The 18,807-nt window shown below is 48.2% G+C and overlaps 3 protein-coding genes across 7 annotated transcripts in view; 2 read left to right on the forward strand and 1 right to left on the reverse strand.

The window, feature by feature from the left end:
• Positions 1–10,882, reverse strand: part of IFT122 (intraflagellar transport 122) — a 31,539-nt gene extending 20,657 nt beyond the window's left edge. For 4 of the 5 annotated variants that reach the window (XR_009726832.1, XM_061362535.1, XM_061362534.1 and 1 more), the window contains exons 1-13: positions 10,829–10,882; positions 10,104–10,170; positions 9,075–9,159; positions 8,186–8,264; positions 7,321–7,397; positions 6,828–6,894; positions 5,650–5,796; positions 4,622–4,697; positions 3,930–4,121; positions 3,147–3,285; positions 2,314–2,516; positions 1,689–1,826; positions 801–965 (exon numbers count right to left, since the gene is read on the reverse strand). Coding sequence is in view for 4 of the 5 variants with exons in the window: in XM_061362535.1 (XP_061218519.1) it covers positions 801–965; positions 1,689–1,826; positions 2,314–2,516; positions 3,147–3,285; positions 3,930–4,121; positions 4,622–4,697; positions 5,650–5,796; positions 6,828–6,894; positions 7,321–7,397; positions 8,186–8,264; positions 9,075–9,159; positions 10,104–10,170; positions 10,829–10,869 (1,476 nt within the window). In the remaining variant the exon portion in view is untranslated. Of the gene's footprint in view, positions 1–800; positions 966–1,688; positions 1,827–2,313; positions 2,517–3,146; positions 3,286–3,929; positions 4,122–4,621; positions 4,698–5,649; positions 5,797–6,827; positions 6,895–7,320; positions 7,398–8,185; positions 8,265–9,074; positions 9,160–10,103; positions 10,171–10,828 lie in introns of those variants that run through there. The other variant, XM_061362537.1, reaches the window with a different exon arrangement.
• Positions 10,883–11,059: 177 nt separating this feature from the next.
• MBD4 (methyl-CpG binding domain 4, DNA glycosylase) lies at positions 11,060–15,517 on the forward strand. The gene is made up of 8 exons (XM_061362405.1): positions 11,060–11,136; positions 11,246–11,458; positions 11,726–12,492; positions 13,056–13,130; positions 13,467–13,601; positions 13,849–13,998; positions 14,572–14,675; positions 15,241–15,517. Exons 1-8 carry the CDS (start codon positions 11,060–11,062, stop codon positions 15,316–15,318), a joined length of 1,599 nt encoding a protein of 532 aa, XP_061218389.1. The 3' UTR covers positions 15,319–15,517.
• Positions 15,518–16,766: 1,249 nt separating this feature from the next.
• On the forward strand, positions 16,767–18,095 carry RPL32 (ribosomal protein L32). Its single transcript, XM_061362538.1, has 3 exons — positions 16,767–16,917; positions 17,135–17,316; positions 17,921–18,095. Exons 1-3 carry the CDS (start codon positions 16,822–16,824, stop codon positions 18,048–18,050), a joined length of 408 nt encoding a protein of 135 aa, XP_061218522.1. The 5' UTR covers positions 16,767–16,821; the 3' UTR covers positions 18,051–18,095.
• Positions 18,096–18,807: the final 712 nt, after the last annotated feature.

Here is an 18,807-nt window from a genome sequence, read left to right on the forward strand (position 1 = left end):
ACAACAGGTGCAGTCACATCTTTCCTAAGAAACAGGCATCCTTCAGCCAGAACGTTTGACCTACTACAGCCTGGATGTGTACACACACACAGTTATTATTTATATGTGTAATATTCTAAAGCCTGATTTACAGGGACATATTTTACATTATAACAAACAGCTGTAATTGTCTTGCCTTTGGTCTGTATTTACTTATGATCTATACTATCAAACTGTAGCACATAATATCAAATTCCGCAATAATACACCGTTAGCTAGCACTTTCAGTTGACCATTTTTCTGCCTGTTACAAAAAGAAAGTTCCAGACCCTGTCTTTGGAGCACTTCATGCTTTCTCTGGAAATACTTCACCAACATTAATGACTGAGCCCTTAGAGTGACTGTGAAACTGCAGTGGAGAGAGAATTATCATTATTCACTTTATGCTCATGCAATACACAACAAAGGGGTTTAGGCTTTAATGCCATTCATATTAATGATAAAGTCAAAATGCTCATTAACTATAATGCTTCAGTGGGAACCAGGACAGAGCGCTAAATTAAACCGAAAAGGTCACGTGCTTAAGTGCCCTTTATTCAGCTGTTGCTCACATTTATCTCCTGTCTTCTAATTCCTTATCCACCACCTCTTTTTAAGGTGGTTTCAGTAGTGAAATAGATCACAGTTAAATGCTACAACATGTGATTAATGTCTTAAATAACAGATATAATTCCTGCACAGCAACACTTCTGATATGTTCTGTGCTCCAAATAACTTTCTGCTCCCCCAGCACCCCCCTTTGATTTCAATTTGAATTTTACCTGAAACAACAGCTCCTTGGTATGAATGTCATACACCAGGCAGGTATCGTTTTCATCCACCACTGCCAGCTTGTTGCGGGATGCGCTCATATCCAGGCAGCGCACAGCTGTGGATTGCTTCAGCAGCACGATCGCAAACACGTTGTCGACAAAGATCTTCAGAATCTAGACATGTGAAACCAGAGTCAGTCCTTCCACTTTTGTTTCCACCAACTTCAGTGCTGTTTAAAGTGTGCAACTGCATTTCTTTTCAGAGATGAACTGCATTAAAACTAAGGAAATGCTTTCAGTTTGAGGTATCTTGGGAAGACCTGTTTCCACAATGTACTCCAGGTTGCAAGCCTATACAGATAAACGATAGGCTACACATCTTGGTTTTTTTTAATGCTCTACTAGCTAAACAATTACATTAATGCAATGCTACAGGAATACATAACATAAGTACAGAAGACAAAGAGGATCCCAACTTCCTCTCTGTCCCTGTTCTCTGTTATCACTACCTCAGGGCTCCAGTTTGAAATTTTCAGCTGCAAACTGGCTTGTGAAAGAGACACCAGTGTCACCCCTGGAGCACCTGCACCTTCCCAAAGGTCAGCAGAAGTGTACATACCCCCTACCAACCCCATCCCCAAAGACAAACTCTCTCAGCTCACCAAGAACTCTTTCTTTTGTCAGTTGTTCCTGACATATGGGCTTTAGACAAAATTTAGTATGTTTGCATGCATTTTACAGCCAGAGAATGTGAAAGATAAAGGAAATCAGGTTTTAAACACAAGATGAGACTGTCAAGTGGCATCCTAGAGCATGCTGCTCCTAAGACATTCCCTTGACAGCACAGAAGAGATTTTATTTGCAGTGAAAAGACACCCATGACACGTTACATGTTACCTGACCATTCTTTAGACCAACTAAGAGACCTTCTCTTCCTGGTGGTCCTCCAATAACTTTAATATAACGAATGAGAGATTCCATCAGCCATTCTCGCTCTTTAATGCCTTTAAAGGAGAGACACTGCAGTCTTTTCTCCTGAAGAAACAGTAACATAAAACACTGCATGAAGGTAAAGTTAAAAACCTTGCTACCTATACTATACATGCTATATATATACATGTATAGACACACATTATACCCATACTAGCGAGTGTGCCTACTTTTACATATAAAAATCATAAAGTCAAATAGTCACTTTAACAACATGAATTTTTTAAGGTTTTCCAGTGCTATAAACAAACACCACCTTCCCCCTCCACATTGCCAGCAGTTCACTCCCTCTCCAAAGTCCCCTGGATCATGTGCTAATTTATCAAATGACTACAGAGTGTTTTGCTGCAGCAGAGCAGCCTGTGTGTGCCACAGCTCCTGCTCGGAGCACACTAGCGGTGTACACTGCAACAGCACTGCACAGCGGTACCCTGGGGAAAAGCTGTCACAGACCATACAGTACCAGCAACTGGGACAGCTTCCCTAGAGTCTGAATGCACCCCAAGATGACTTTAGGTTGTAAGGCACATACCTGACACAAAATAATGTGCTCTGAACACACAACCAGCAAGTTGCATTCAAATTTTTTCGCTATCTTCTCCTTCACCCGGTAATGCATATCTGAAGAATCATCCGAGTATAACTCGTAAATCAAGATTTTCTCTGGCATCTGGATCGCCAATCTGTTTTTGTAGATTGCAATTTTCTTTACAAGCTCTCTGCCTTTTATTCTAACTAGAGAGAATAAAAAAACAAACCACAAAAACAATACAGTATAGACTGAAATGAAAATAACAGATACAGAAATCAGAAAAATGACTGATACATTAAAATTGAATCTTTCTAAAGCACCTTTAAAATTAAAAGCAGATTCCTGCTCAGAGAAGTCTGTTGTTATACATCTATGTAATCTCCTATCCCCATCACAATTTATCACCCTTTATTATTTGTCAACAGCACATTCTGATGCCATACTTTGACTCCTTGCCATAAAAAGCCACGGATATGAAGAAACAAAATTAGCACACATCCTTGAGGCTGCAAGTAAGGGAGAGGAGGAAAAAAAAAAGAAGAGCTAAATATGATGTACAGTATCTCCTTCACAGAGATTAAAACCTTATCTTAAAAGCCTCTGCCCCTCCCACTGTCCTTTCAAATCCCCATATCTTTCATTAAGCTTGTCAGCGCTGATGCTCCAGAATCCAAGTTTGCACTGTCATCCTGCAAACAGTATTCCTCAGTTTTACTGTCAAAGTGACAACAATCTGTCTGGTACATGCAGCATCTATTCCAAGGGGATGGATATTAATTAAAACAAAACAGAATGAGACTGAAGCTTCGGCCTGACTGCAAGTGTGAAATTACCTTTTTGTTCAGTGATGAGGTGCTGGACGATAACATCGGTCATGCTGTCTCTGTAAGCGTAGCGATCTTTATAAAGGCCATGAACAGTGCTGAAAATCAACTGATAGAAGGATATTGTTCCATCCTGGCACCCTACTGCCTGCACACAAGAAGAAAATAATTTTAGTTAATTGGTACGTGTAGGTGAGAATTGGCAAAATGTGTGGTTTTTACATGAACATTATGTTCCTTTTCCTGCATAACGCATAGATTGATACCAGCTGCAGCCTACCGGTACTTAAACAGTGCTGAAAGTGCAGTGCAGGAGGAGGACTGATCTCACAGGCCATGGAGACCACCATGCTGTGAGGGCAGGGTTTGGTTGAGCTCTATCGTGTTTGGTTTTTGGTTGGGTTTTGCAGGGGGGGTGGTGCGGACTGGATTTTCTGGGGGATGGGGAATGGGTTTTAATTCACTCTCTATCTCCTCATATTTGTACAATGACACAAAGTGCAGCATTTATGACTAACAGATGCCTTGTAGGCATTTTCCACAAGGTGTAATGCTAGAAACTCAAACAGATCTGAACATTTTCTTCCCATCATGGAATTAGATTTGGTCAACCTAGAAGTTATTAAGTGCCATTTTCCCATTTCAGTCACAGTTCCAGGACCTCACTAGACTCTGCTCAGGTTCTACAGCCTGAATCACAATATCTAGACTAAACTCCTGAGTTCAAGATTTATGATCTTACCTTACATGACAAACTGTCTATGAAAACACCAGAGAAATGTTCTGACTCACCACATAGTTGGAGTCTGGTTTAACTCTGCATGTCCACACCCAGCTGCTTTGCTCTCCTATGGTACCAAGACGCGCACCATCCTTTGTGAAGAGGGAGACTTGCTTATCAGAACCTCCCAATAAGATATACTCTCCTTTGGTAAAATAGCTAACACAGCAAGGGTCAAAATTGAGCATTCTGTCCTTCCCAACCTACACAGGAAAAACAATCAAAAGCATTAACAAAGGATCATTTCTTATTTTCCCAAGGCAACAAGTGCTGTCACTGCTACCTGTCTTCTCATCTCTGGCTATGCACAGAACACCACTGGCTGTATTAAGATTCCCAAAGGCAGTTCTAAAACACACCCAAGAATCTCCCCAGTCCCCAGCCAGTCTACTCAGAACACAAGCACCTCACAAAACCCACTTTAATCAGTTGAAAAAAAATACAAAAATGCCCTCTCCAGACCAGTAAAATGTATCACAAAAGTCAGCAAAGTTGCAGGGGCTTTGACATAGGAATTGTAAGAGCAGCTGAGCTCCCATGGAAGAAACAAGAGCTGAAGGAAAAGATGGTTAGAAAAAGCAGACTCCTAAAAGGTTGGGAAAACAGAAAACATTTGCTGGAGCTAATCAAGCACTTTGAATGCAGAACACAAAACAGAATCAGAAAAACCCTGCCCCTCTTGAATGCACTTAATGAAACATACCTGTTTGCCACTGAGCTGGTAAAAGGAAAGTTTCTGACCCCAGTCTGCCACAGCTAAAATATCATTGCGCTCATCTCTAACGAACAAAAGAGAAATATGTAGTAATTCTACAGTGATTTACTAACAACTTTCTTGGAGCAACAGAACCAAGTAATAGAATAACAGGATTTACTTCATTTACTCTTTAAAACAACCCAAAACCTGAAAGGGCAGCAGATACGTCTTGCCATTTAAAACTGATGGAGGCAGCCTGGGAACACAAAAGAACACTCAGTCTCCTTCACAGAACAACTGCAAGGCTCGAGGCACAACTGCACACATAGGGCACAAGCTCTGGTACAGTGAAGCTAATAATGGTCCCTCACACAGGTGAAGCACTCAGGCCTGGATTCGGATCTCAGCTACTGTAGTATAAAGCCACCATAACACCAGTCACTGCAGCTGAGCAAGAGTCAGCTACAGCTGCCAGTGTAAGGCAGGGACACAAAAATAACCAAAATTGTTCCTGTGGAACCAACAGCAGAGCAAGGAAAGGCTTCAGGTCTCAAACTTGTAAACTTCAGGACTGACATGATCTGTTCAGCTTGGAGCAAACCATGAGTTACCTTCTCCACAGCTTCTTGCCTAGGAAGAAGGGAGGTGGTAATAATTTCTTGACCAAAAGGGTTGGTAAGCATTGGAACAGACTGCCCAGGGCAGTGGTGGAGTCACTGTCCCTGGAGTCATTTAAAAGATGTGTAGATGTGGCACTTGGGGACTTGGTTTCGTGGTGGAATTGGCAGTGCTGAATTAATGGTTGGTCTCTTCCAACCTAAATGATTCTATGATTTAAATAGAACTTGTTCCCACTTTCTCCATGCAATTGAAGACTGGCAGCAAAGCCAAAACCCCAAAACATAATCACTTTAAAAAAAGGTAACCTACACGGCATTAATCTGTTTCAGCAGGGATAAAAGTCAAGCCTTTCTGCAATCAATAAGCCAGGGATTACCTATTCAGCACGAAAAAGGAAGGATGAAATGATTTACCTGGATGGATTCCAACAAATTGACCATATTGGAGATGAAGCACCCCCTGCACGCTCTATTTTAACTTTCTCTTCACCATTCTTATTCCGTATGCTGACAACGCCATTGAACATCCCCAGAGCGAGGTACTGGCCATCATTTGTCCAGCTGGTAAAACACACATTTACTGAAGAGCAAACTACTATAAACAAGCAGCAGGAAGGTAGGATGCACAACATACTCAAATAGGGAGGATTGAAATACACTTCTAAGAGGGAGTTCTGGGAGGTAGCCAGTAATCCCACAGTTTGTTTATGCATCTAAATCCACATTTATGGCAACAGCATGCACTACAGCAAGAACATTTTATAATATACACAGAATTAAAATATATGTAGAAATAAAAAAAGAAAAAATCAAATCTATCATCTGCCTTCAATACTGCTAACATGTGCTAAGTAACAGACACATTTTGGGGAATGACAGTGCTGGCAGTAGACCAGACTGCTTTAAAAGCCATGTTTAGAACACTGATCAGATAAAACCGCACAGTGCAGGACAGAGGAGATCTGAGCTCTGTTCTTGTCTCCACTGCAGTCAGATGGACGGCTTTATACAAATTAATGAACCCTCACTTCAGTTTCCCCATAATCATTAATATCTCCTTCTGCTGAAAATACAACACAGGAGATGAATGGCTCTACAAGCCAAAAGTATGCTTATATTTCCTCTAACTTCACATTACTGCTATTTCATATGGTGACTAACAGAGGGAGAGAGAAGGCACCTGCTCCAGACCAGAACACCTCTCTGATACTTTCATTAGAATTCAGTTATAAAGAACACCAAACAAAAACCAAAATAAAAACCAAACCCCTTTGCTATGAAAATAGAAAGGGTATAGGGAGGGGAAAGGGGGCACAGTCGGTCTCTGTGAAGACTACACCAGAAAGAACAAATCATCTCTGATAAACATTAATCATATTCCTACTGGAGTATTACAAACACTGCCCAGGTAGTTCACTGCTGAGAATGGCAAAGCAGCAACACATGATGGTACTGGCACCTTGCTGGGTGCTGGCTCTGAAAATACTGAACTGTCTCACTTGAACGTCTTTTTTTCCTTTAAGCTTGCACATTAACTTGAATGGTTTGCATTGAAACTAAATTAAATGACCCAGGTAATCCTTAAAACTTACCTACAGCAAGTAATCTTACTGCTGGTCTTATGTTTAGAGACTGATTTCTGCTCAGGAGACCACAAGCCTTGATTAAAGCAAACAAAAAGCCAAAGTAAATGACAAATGACCAGTGTTCAGACTGAAAACTAACGTTGTCAAAAAACTCAGCTGGGACTTCACAGGGACTAAAGTCTCATCCACTGCTAGAAGGACATTTAAATACATAGTATTTATCAGTAAAAAAAAAAAACCTATTTAAATAATATAGTGAGTGTCTCTGCAAAAAATCATAGTATCAAAGTAGTACATTTTATCCCATGGCTCCTCACTACATCACCCTTTCCAAAGGAGTTTAGTGATTTAAATAACTATCTAATATTACTTTAGGTAATTTATTTTGTATCTCATCTCTTCTGGATATAAAGAACTGTACCCATCTGTAGGTAGCTTTGCTATACAACTTTAATAGAATTTACTGGCTTAATGGAAAAGTTGGAGGAAGAAGACATACCAAAATCACTGGAAGAACAGGATGCCAACTGATGAGTAAGAGGATTGTATGAAACGCACTGAATAGAGTCATTATGCCTAGAATGAAGTTACAATCATATTTCAGTAAATCATTCTTAAATGCCCCCTTTGCTGACTTTCAGCAAGATAGCCGAAAGGTTCACCAGATGCTAGAAATAATTTGATCAGTTTATATTACATCAAATTAATCTGCTATTACTGTAAACGAGATTGGCAATAAACCTTACAAAAATTGTCTCTAAGTGGCAGAATTCACTGTATTTCATCAAGACCAGCTAAAAATGTACAGAGATAGTGGTTTGTGAAACATGATTAAAGGTTATATCCAAATACGAAACCAAATACGCCTGCATATGCTCACAGTAGTCCACTGGCTTGTGCATACAACTAGTGATGCACACACATATTCAGAACAATTTGAAGATGCCATTTAAGAGGGATGATGTAAAAACAAAGCCAGAAGATGGAATACACCAAAAGCTCCAAACCTGATGTTTAGTTTGCTCTTTGAACCAGCTTTATATTAATTTTGTTTGTTTTACAAGAAGAGTCACTTTCTGTTTAATTTTACTCTGATCTGTAGAGAGTTTCCCCAGTTCTCTGCCATCCCTCTAAATCCAGAGGCTTATCCAGACTTCGCACCCTCTTTTAAGCCTTTAATTGCTTTCCTGCCTCGTTTAGATACTTTGACTGCTCTCTTCCTCCTCCCTTTCCTATTACCCCCTGGCATTTTCTCTGACCTTAGCCAACCTTCCTCCAGATCTAACAGCACACACTATTTGACAGCAGAAGAGCATAATCAAAGTCTGCTTTTGAGAGGCACAGAATTGGAAGGCGTCACTTACGTGTATTTCAGAATTCCTTCTAACTTTGAAGTCCAAATTATCACACTTTTATCAGCAGAGCCAGATGCGAAGCGCTTGCCTAGGAATTAGATATCATTTAAATCCCACGCATACAAGAATCCCTTTCACTCCAAACATTCAATCAAAGAGAGAGCAAGAAGTTCTTGAACTTGACAAGGCTCATGTAATAAAGGGCCTAACACTGCAAGTGTCTTGATGTGACAGCACTCCTCCAGCTACATGGAACTCGGGTGACTACTTTGCTGCTCCCACAGAGAAGGCTGTGCTAAAGCTCAGCCAGGCAAGGAAGCAGCCAGACTTTCCAATGCTGTCAGTCACGGGGTGTGCATTTATGTTAACAGGGCCAAGGGAAAACCAGTCCATTTCCACAGGTACCCCTGAAAGCTTAACCAGCAGGATCTGAGAGGAAGTCCTCTGAATCCACACAGTAAGTCCCCACAGAATGAGAACTGGAAGCAGAATAAGGCCTGTAGTGAGCGTGGTAGCACGTGGGGGATCAGAAGGTTGGGAAGCCTTGGGATAGAGAAACTACGGGAATAAAACTAAAAACCACAGGCAGGTGCTAGAGAGAGGACCTCTGGGACAAGGCTTCTCCTCACGTTACCCACAGATATTAACTTCACCACCCCTGAAGTACAAGGGGGAAGCAAGCGGGGACTGCAGTTCTTGGATTAACAGGTAGCCTCACATGTAACAGTAGGGTACTTCTGCAGATCAATCTCTCCATTACAAAACAAATAAACCACCAACACTCACATGTGTGTTCAGATGAGTTAGCGAAACAACCCTGGTTTCTCTGTCTAGCAACTGGCACTACAGACATACACTGTACAAACCAGACTAGCAAAGCCCCCCAAGTGGTATTTACCATCTTTGGCATAAGCCACGCAGTACACAGTGCCCTTATGTCCTTTCAAAGGCTGGATTAAGGTTCCATCAGAAGTATCGTATACCTATTTAAACAAGGAAAAAAAAACAAACCAAGACTAAAGCCAAACATTCAAACAAAAAGACATACATAAAAAAATATCTCAGCGAGGGCTAAGATAAAATTACTGAAGGCCAAAAGGATTATACACCTTCTTTTGTGTTCTTTTTTTACAGCGCATATAGTCCATGCAAGACAAAATGGCTTAAAGTGCAGCTTTCCTTAATGCTTCTCAGAATGAGAAAACTCAGTGCTAGAAAACTACATGCACAGAAAAGTCCAAACACCTAATTTGCCCTGTGTGCCTTTACTCCTTCCTTCTTTCTCTTCATTAGATGCTTAAATGTAATAAATTAGTGGAAAGGACCCTATCTCAATGTCCTGTTCCATGAGCACTGTGAACTGCAGCCCGCTGCCCTGTACTCCTGCACTACATTTCTATGTCATGCCACCCCTGCCCCACTGAAAGCTTTGAGGGCCCAGGAGCAGCACAGCCCTGAGGGCCCAGGAGCAGCACAGCCCTGAGCTGCTCCTCCTGATGAGTAAGCCATGGGCAGGCAGAACCAGGGAAGCACAAAAAGCTCCAGCGGAAGCTCCTCACAAAGCCAGGGCACCAATTTGAGTTCCTTTTCACAGCTTTGCATGAAACTTATAACAGTGCAGTGTTTGCAAACCCACACCACTGTGCTATATGTGGGTTAACGGACTTCAAACCACCAGGTGAGGTGCGAGTGGATGAGATGAGGAAAGTAACTTAAATCTCATTACTTTTGGAAACAGAGCTTAAAACTTGGTAAGAAACATTAAAAAGCTTCAAAACCCTTTAAAGTTAGCCTGCACTAACATGTATGCAGGTAGGAGGCTGGACTAGTGGAGATAAGAGGATTTTTGATAGGTTATCTTCATAAGTACACGTGAAAGAAATCACATGCATACAACTATAAACGTAAGAGGAAAAAGTTTCCCTACCAGCAGTCTATTTCCAGCAGCAATTATCAACTGCGTCCCATCCGGTTTGAATGCAAGGTCATAAATACTGAAGGAAAAAGAAGAAACAAATTCCCCCCAGGATAACTCTGTTAGTAGACAGAAAATAGATTTTCTTTCACGTCAAAGATGCCGCACAACGAACACCGGTAACTGCGTACTCCAGAGGCCAGCAGAGCCTGAGAAAGAGCCCCGGGATGGTCTCCCCGTGCCCCGAGGAGCCCAAGCACTGCCCGGCGCTGGCGGCGCCCCGGGGGCAGACTCTCACACGTACGGGCGCGGCTGCTGCCCTGCGGCTCAACGGGAGCTGAGAAAGGCAAAACCCACCCCGACACGGGGCAGCGTTCTGAGCACCGGTATCGAGCAATAGGAGCGCAGCGCTGCTGCCGCGGGGGCCTGCGCGGGAGGAGAACCGCTGCTTGCAGGAGGACGCTCAGCCCAGGCCTCCCGCAGCCCGCGCGGTGGGAGCGGAGCAGGGCAGAGCAGCGGCCGGTACCGCCGAGCCCAGCGCGGCCTCAACCAGCAGCCCCAAGCCGCGGACTCCGCCGCACACCCAGCGGGGGAAGTGCCACCGCCATGCCCGGCACCGCTCCCCCGATGGCCCGGCCGCCGCCCGCCTGCTCCCGGCCCACAGCCCCACCGGGACGCGACTCCTCACAGGCCGCCCCGGAAGCGCAGCAGCCAGGCCGGTCCCCAGGGCCGCTCACCAGTGCTCGGCATTATCGCGCCAGGTGAGCGCGGCCCGCATCGCCCGGGCCGGACCGGGCCGGGCCGCCCCTCCTCAGCAGTCGGTTGTTTACACCCGCCCCGCGGGCGCCACGGGCAACGCTCATGCGCCTGGGGACCCGCCGGCCCTCCGCAGCAGCAGGGGGCGCTCGCCAACGGGCCCAGGGCGCGCTCGCGCAAGGCAGGACGCGAGAGAGGTGGCAAATCACGTGATGGCGGCGGCAGAGCGGAGCTGGAACGAACCGCAGCGCCCCCCAGCGGGACGGGGGAGGCGGCGGCAGGTGATGCCGTGGGGAGCGAGGGGCCCGGGGCCGTGCGGGGACTGGGCCTAAATTCGCCGCTTCCCAGAGCCGTCGCTCTAGGCCAGGGGCCGACCTGTGCTCTGCTCCCCCGTGCAGCCTCCCGGGGGGCAGCCGAGACGCAGCAGTGGCGGAGCGGCCCGGCCCCAGCGCCAGCGCCAGCGGCGGAGGCACCGGTGCGGCGGCGGAAATGGAGTTTGCGAAGCAACCGTGGACGGCCGGGCCCAGCGCCGTGCCCGTCGGCTGGCAGCGGGTGACGAGGCGCAGGCAGGCGGGCAGGACGGCGGGGAGGACTGATGTGTATTTCATCAGGTGAGGCCGGTCCCGGGGCAAACCCCGCCGTCCCCTCCCGGTAGCACGGGCGGGGCTCGCGGGTGTGTGAGAGCGTGCGGGGGTCCCGGGAGGAAGCGCACAGCGCGGGGCGGGTTTGTCGGTGAAGTCGCGGTGGAGCTGTCCCGGTCCAGGGGTCACCGCTCAGCTGCCTCTGCCCTTTGGGTTGCTGAGATGCTGCACTAGATGCGAAGCGAGAGCTAGGGGTGAAGGGGGGTGTCGTTCATCCCCTTTTCTCTCCTACCACAGCCCTGACGGAAGTAAACTGCGCTCCAAAAGGGCCCTCGCGGAGTACTTCAGGAAAACTGGGGAGACATCGCTGAAAGTGGAAGATTTTGATTTTACAGCCTCTAATGGGAGGAGGAGATGTCCGAGGGTGAAAAGCTACAGCACAAAAGCCACGAGAAGTGATTCAGAGAATGAGGATCCTCACAGTCGAGTGCAAGGCCTGCAAAATGATGCAGAGGATGGAATTCAAAGTGTTCAGGCTGGGAATGAGCACCTGGGAGACGCTCCATGCGCTTTGGAAGGCCGAGAGTTGATCAGGAAAGGCATGAACCCAGAGGAGTGTTTGAAAACCAAAAAGGGGGCAGATTTAAAACGTGTTCAGAACAGGAAAGCTGTGAAGAGCTCAGAAGAGAGGGATCTCGACAGCACCCAGAACAAAAGGCAGAGAAGAGCAGGGAACAAGCAAGAAACGGGCTGCGTACAGAGCAAGAGGCTCTGTAGACAGAGAGACACGAGTGGGGCGGGCAGGCGGGGTGGGGAGGAGCAGGGGGCAGTGCCAGCTTGCTCGCAAAGGGGGCTGCAGGGCCTGACAGAGGAGGAACCTGCAGAGGCAGCGTCTAAAGACACATATGCACAGTGTGAGGAGAAAGCCAGCAGGTTGGGAGTAGGGAAAGAGGAAGGTGGAGAGAATCCAGGTAACCAGAAGTCTAAACCTGAGACTGAAAGGGCTGCTGATGCCTTGCAGCTGTGTGACAAGAGCAGCTTCACAGCCGTTCAAGTGCTGCCAGGTACGTGTGTGGATTGAGCAGCACATGGGCCTGTCATTCTGCCAGGGGGGTTACCCATACAAGCAGTTTTCTGTTCCAGGTCAGGCTGCTTCAATATCTGAATCTGTCTCATTTCTTTATCCAACAACATTTAATTTAATGCAGATTTGCTCACAACTGGAACTTACTCTATTGATCTCTTTAGCCATACAATACAATAGCGTTCATTACCTTCATTGCACCAACTCTTAATGTCATTGCACAGTTGGTCAGTTTGGTTCTTAGAAAAGGCTCTTTCTGGCTTGTTTTGTGTGCTGAGTGTGTGGGCAACATTTGATACCTCAGCTGTAGTTTGAGCCTGTTTCTTCAGACTGCAGCGAAGCAAGTCTTCTCTTGTGAAGACTTTTCAGAGACTTGAAATGCAGAGGAGTACCGGAGTGAATCTAAAGCATATTTATGTTCTGGACACCTAGAAGAAATCCTTGTCTTTGCATCACAACATAAAGTGGAAAAGGTGCATGAGGCAAGAAAGCAAAATGCTTGGGTTCTTTTTCCCTTTTTAATGCTGAGGTATTTCTTTACAGAAGAGTCTATCCCACGGACACAAGTGGATAGGAGGAAAACAAGTCCATACTTTTCAAGTAAATACAGTAAAGAAGGTATATTATTATGATATTTCTTATGGGGGGAGGGATAGGATGGCTCAAGATCAGGTGATGCTATGGGGAATTTCTTCAGGTTTAGGCTGGCTGTGCTCAGGTGGCATCAGAGAGCTCAGCTCAGCACAACCGATCTTGTCCTCTTTTGCACCTCAGTGGTTTGTGTCTTGCAAACAGCTCCGAAGGCTGGTGTCAAACACCTCCATCTCCATATTCTGCCACCACAAAGATGAATCTGCTTCAAAAGGTCTTCATTAGGGTTTATTGTTTTCATTTAAGTAGATAACCCCATCCTTTACTGTCCAATAAATCATCCTGTGTTGTTTCTATGTACAGCTCCCAACCCGCCTAGAAGGAAGGCCCTCAGAAAATGGACTCCTCCACGTTCTCCCTTTAATCTGATCCAAGAAACACTTTTCCACGATCCATGGAAACTTCTCATTGCAACCATATTTCTCAATAAAACTTCAGGTAAATAGACTAATACAATTTGATGTTGTATGAATGGTGGGGAGGTGTTACAGGGTCAGAACAGCTGCCATTTTTAATAGCATTAATGAAAGGATAAATGTGTATTAACTTGTGTCAGTGTAAAAAGCAGTAATCTGTAAATCACAGCTCTTGCCTCTGAAGAAGCTCACTTCAGAAAGCATACACAGATGATGAATAAAGGGAATGACCTGCACAGCCTTCTGCTCATGGTGGTTTCTCTCACTAGGTAAAATGGCAATTCCTGTGCTCTGGGAGTTCCTTAAGAAATATCCTTCTCCTGAAATAGCTAGGACTGCAGACTGGAAAGAGATGTCAATGCTGCTCAAACCTCTTGGCCTCTATGAGCTCAGAGCGAAAACAATCATCAAGTTCTCAGGTAGGATTTCCCAGGTTTGCCAGTGGAATGGTCTAAATTACACGAGTGGGGCAAACAGCTCTTCCAAACGGTACTCTCTGATTTTCCCTTCTCTTGGGCAAATATTGGTGGTGGTTTGTTTTTTGCACTGTTGGTCTTACATATGCAGAGCTGCTGCTCCTGCTGTCTCAACAGTGAGAATGAAATAACGTACATGGAGATCTTGAGTGCAAAAAGATGTGAACAGCTGCAGGAGTGACTCTGTTCTGCAGGTGGCTCTGCTCTGTGCTGTTCCAGCAGGAATTCTGCTATGATTCTGATATTGTCTGTACTTAGAATAAAACTATTCCTCTGTGGGTTCTGAGGAGAGAGATGTAATTAAAGCTCCTCCACGGTGATTCGTTTAAGAGGTGTTTTAGCTGTGCCCCATAGGGATTCATCACCTACTGTCACCAGGAGAGAGCCAAAACTTGTGTTTTCCATCTAAAATGTTCCAAAGCGGAGCTGAGTAACAGTATCAGAGAATGAGGATTTTGTCCAGAGTGGCTTTGGCAGCTGCCTGCAGGCAGTGGAGCCTGTACCTATGTGTTGCAGATGAGTACCTGAGCAAGCAGTGGAAATACCCCATCGAGCTGCATGGCATCGGCAAGTATGGGAACGACTCCTACAGGATCTTCTGTGTCAACGAGTGGAAGGAGGTGGGTGTGCAGCTGCGCTGCTGGCTCCATGCTCCATCCTTTGCCTTGTACTGTTGGCCTTTGATTGTACTGTTGGCTCCACTGGGTTAAAAGAGATAGTGATTTCCATACCTTCAGTAGGTCAGGTTCACAGAATGTCCCTTTTACAAGTCTGAACCTCTAAAATCTTGTCACCTTCATTTTTTTTCCTGTTATTTTCCACTCTCACTGTGTGGGTCTCTTCCCTGCTCCAGTTACGAACCAGGTTCCTTATGCTTCCTGCCAGCCTGATCCTGGCATCCCTCTGTGATCAGCACTGGTGGTCTCTGCCGTGCTGGGGTCCTCCTACAGGAGGTGTCTGTGAGAGGCCGTTTTGCATTCCAGTGTAGGACCCCGCTCCCAGTTCATATGGGGTGGGTGGTTTCGGGGCTGACCAAGCGCTGTATTCCTTGGTTGGCATGGGCACATGGCACATGCCTCCTGTGAGGCACGGAGGAGTCCCAAGGGAGGGGAAATCCACCAGAACAATGAGGTGTTTCAAGAGAAGGTCATTTACTGAATGCTGAGCATTTTCATGGTGTTTTAGGTACAGCCACAGGACCACAAGTTAAACGTGTACCACGCATGGCTCTGGGAGAACCGGGACAGACTGTGCATAGGCTGAGGCATGGAGAAGGAAAGGCATCAGGAAGGCACAGCTCCCACCTTCTGGTCTTCACAGCCTTACGTGCTCTGCGCAGTGGGTTACTCTGACCAAGTTCTTACATGAAGTATTTATCTGTGTGTTGCACCCGGCTCAGGTCGTTGTTGTGATGTCATGTTTCAAATCCCTGGGTTTTAATAAACATATCCCAGTTTTTGTAGTGCCTGTTCACGGTGTCTCCTGGGCCCAGCCGCAGCCCCGGTGCCTTTGGGTGACAGTGATCTGGGGTTTTTCCACTCTTCCTCGCCACTCACTGCCCTGGCTGGCGGGGAGCCCAGCTCTGGTCACGCTGCGCAAGTGGAGGCTGGCGATGGCAGAGGTGCTCTGGGGCCTGTGTGGAGGGGAAGGGGGATGAGGACAAACCAGCGATGTGCGGCACCGCTGCCGCGTTCCGGGCGTGCGAACCCGGCGGCCTCCGCTCCCACGCCCGGGGATTGAGCAGCCGCTCCGCCAGGGGGCGCTCCCGCGCCCTGTTGGTTTGGCGGAAGCTGTGTGCGCTCGGGCAGGTCCTGGTAGCTTCATCCCGAGCGCACGGTACCGGGCGCGGGGCAACACCGAACCGCTGATACCGGGACGGCCCCTCCGGACACAGCCCGACCGGTGCCACCTCCCTCCGGCGGCCAAGGGTTCCGCGCTGCCTCGGGAGGGTTCGGTGCCCGCTCTAAGGAGCCGCGGCGCTGCGTGAGCCTGGCAGGACCTTCCGCGTATCCCATCATCCCCTGCGCGCGGCCCCGCCTCCCTCTCTCGGCGGGGCCTGCCGCGGAAGGCGGCGTTGCGCTCCCGGTGAGTTTCCATCCGCCGCCATCCGCTGCCCCCACGGGTCCGTTCCCCTCCCCTCCGCCATCCGCCTTCCCCGCGGTGCGGGCCCCTAGGGCGGGGGCTTCCTTGGGGTCTCGGCGAGGCGGCGGCCGGGTAACGGGGGCTCTGCTGCGGCGTGGGCTGGGGCCTGACCGGGGTCTCGGTGCGGGAGTTCAGGCCCGGCCCAGCCCGGGTTTGGCCGCGGCGCTCCCTCGGTAAAGCGGCGCCGGAGCGTGTGCGCCAAACCCGCTACGTTCACCGGCAGCGCGGCGAGCGCCGGTCCGTGCCCATCAGACGGCGCAGCCCTCTCGCACTGCCCCTGGACGTGGCGGGTTTGACGCACATGCTCCGGCTCCGCTCTGCCGACGGAGAGCTGAAGCAGCACCGCCTGATCCGGGCGGGGAGGACTCCTGAGCGCTCGGGGCGGGAGGGGGACGTGAATGGGGCCGCGGGCAACCTCCCAGGATCGCATCTGGAGAGCTCTCAGTGCTCTGCCAGCTTCGGAGGCGGGAGGCAGAGGCACTGCAGGCGAATACCCATTCCCTCGCTAGCCTCCGGAGTGGCCCGCGAGTGGAAGGCAGTCTGCGACACGCGCTGCAGGCGGGCAGTGCATCGCCTCCGTGCCAGGCCGCCCTGCTCACTCCTGTCCCGTTTGCCTTAGGCACCATGCCTGCCCTCCGGCCTCTCGTGAAACCTAAGATCGTCAAGAAGAGAACCAAGAAGTTCATCCGGCATCAGTCTGATCGCTATGTCAAGATCAAGGTAAAACCTGACTGGGGAAGTTCATGGGGATGTGAATTCGGGGACAGCTGGGCACAGCTGCCTTGGGGTTGGTGGTGAATTAAGGCATGAAAGGTGCAGGGCTGTGCTGTCACGGCTTGGCACAGTGGGTCGTGGCTGGAGCTGTCACCTGGAGGCTGTCACCTTCACGCTGCTCTCAAACTGCTCCCTGCAGTAAATGTTTTCTGCATTTCTCCAGCGTAACTGGCGCAAACCGAGGGGCATTGATAACAGAGTTCGCCGGCGCTTCAAGGGCCAGATCCTGATGCCCAACATTGGTTATGGCAGCAACAAGAAGACCAAGCACATGCTGCCCACGGGCTTCAGGAAGTTCCTGGTCCACAACGTCAAGGAGCTGGAGGTGCTCATGATGAGCAACAAGTAAGTCTGGGGGGGGAAAGGCAGTGCAGTCAGGGGAGGCAGACACAAGGGAAGCTGTTGCTTTCAAGAGCATGAAGGTTGTCTCAGTTTCCCCAGCAGTGCACCTGTGGGGTCCTGGTTGATGAACTCCTCCTTTGGTCACAGAATCCCAGGTTGGAAGGGACCTCAGGGCTCATCTGTGCAGCCTTTCTAGGTGAAGCACAGCGTCACAGGGGTGGCAGACAGCTCAATACGTGCACCACTGATAAAGCAGCGATTGGAGAGCACTGGCTTCATGTGCCTGTTCAGGCACAGGCCTGAGTCCACATGTAGCACTTTCAGAACGAAGTAGTAGGAGTAATAATTAACGCTTAAACACTGCCTCTTACTGACTCTTTGTTCACGAAAAGAAGAACAGAAGGGTCTCGCTATGCTGAGTTCCTGCCTCAGGCCGGGATGGTCAGGCTTGGTGATAGGGGGACTTACATGGTTCAGCTCCCCCATGTTGTGACGCTTCTGTGCTCTGCTGCATCCCAGTGGTGTCAGCGGGATGGCTCTGAAGCACTTTGCTTTCCCCTGGCTGCTGTGGGAGCTGAGCCTGATGCACTGTGTGTTCCCAACACAGGTCATACTGCGCAGAGATCGCTCACAATGTGTCTTCCAAGAACCGGAAGATCATCGTGGAGAGGGCGGCCCAGCTCGCCATCAAGATCACCAACCCCAACGCCAGGCTGCGCAGCGAGGAGAACGAGTAGAGCAGCCTCTGCCTCTAAGGTGTATTTAATAAAGTGTAAAACAGACTGGGGTGGGTGTTGTGAATGGCTGGAGGGAAGGGCTGGGGCTAGTGGGTGGCTCCACTGTACCACTGGCTCGTGTGTGTTGGTGTGGTAGCTAATGGTGAGTTCAGGACACAGCTCTGCAAGCACAGGTTTATTTTTTATACCACTCAAACAATGGGTGTTCTTTCACACATGCTATAAATGTTCTTCACACCAACCACTCTGTCATAAGCAGAGAAATGAAAGGTCACTGCAGCTCCAGGGCCACAGGCACCGCGTCATGGTGGCCTTTCCACACCCTGTGTTTTAAGGCTACTTAGTTCCTCTGGGCAATGTGGGGTCTGACCACAACAGCCACACAATTAAGTTTTCAAGTGACAGAGTGTTAGTGGGGCTGCTCATGAGCTTACACCTCTGGCTGTTGTCACCCTTCTGTGATACTTAAAATACTGAGCACCAGCTCTCCTGCCTGCTGTTCGTGGCTTGAAGTCAGCGCAGATCTGTGCCTTTGTGGCTGGTCACAACAAACACTGAGCTGCTCAAGGGGGAAAGAATGCAGTGTTAAATGCAGTCAAGCCTAGCGTAGGGTTTTTACTGTAACACAAACTCTTGCTCCAGACTGCTGGTTGAGGTATTTGCAGCCAAATGCACAGGAACAAGAGCTACTGGTGCCAGGGTGGAGCTGAGGCTGGGCAGGTAACCTCACACAGCCCCTGCAGCGTGGCTCCTGCAG

Source organism: Neopsephotus bourkii, unplaced genomic scaffold (assembly GCF_033783945.1).
Source record: "Neopsephotus bourkii isolate Nb327-2 ecotype Australia unplaced genomic scaffold, CSIRO-AGI_Nbou_v1 NB_1120, whole genome shotgun sequence".
NCBI classification, from domain to species: domain Eukaryota; kingdom Metazoa; phylum Chordata; class Aves; order Psittaciformes; family Psittacidae; genus Neopsephotus; species Neopsephotus bourkii.

Excerpts from the sequence above, each read along its gene's own strand:
- MBD4 (XM_061362405.1), top strand. The coding sequence starts at position 11,060 with ATGGCGGCGGCAGAGCGGAGCTGGAACGAACCGCAGCGCCCCCCAGCG. Across the intron at positions 12,493-13,055 it reads AGCCGTTCAAGTGCTGCCAG|AAGAGTCTATCCCACGGACA; the intron begins GTACGTGTGTGG and ends ATTTCTTTACAG. Across the intron at positions 13,602-13,848 it reads ATTTCTCAATAAAACTTCAG|GTAAAATGGCAATTCCTGTG; the intron begins GTAAATAGACTA and ends TTCTCTCACTAG.
- RPL32 (XM_061362538.1), top strand. The coding sequence starts at position 16,822 with ATGCCTGCCCTCCGGCCTCTCGTGAAACCTAAGATCGTCAAGAAGAGA. Across the intron at positions 16,918-17,134 it reads ATCGCTATGTCAAGATCAAG|CGTAACTGGCGCAAACCGAG; the intron begins GTAAAACCTGAC and ends GCATTTCTCCAG. Across the intron at positions 17,317-17,920 it reads GTGCTCATGATGAGCAACAA|GTCATACTGCGCAGAGATCG; the intron begins GTAAGTCTGGGG and ends TTCCCAACACAG.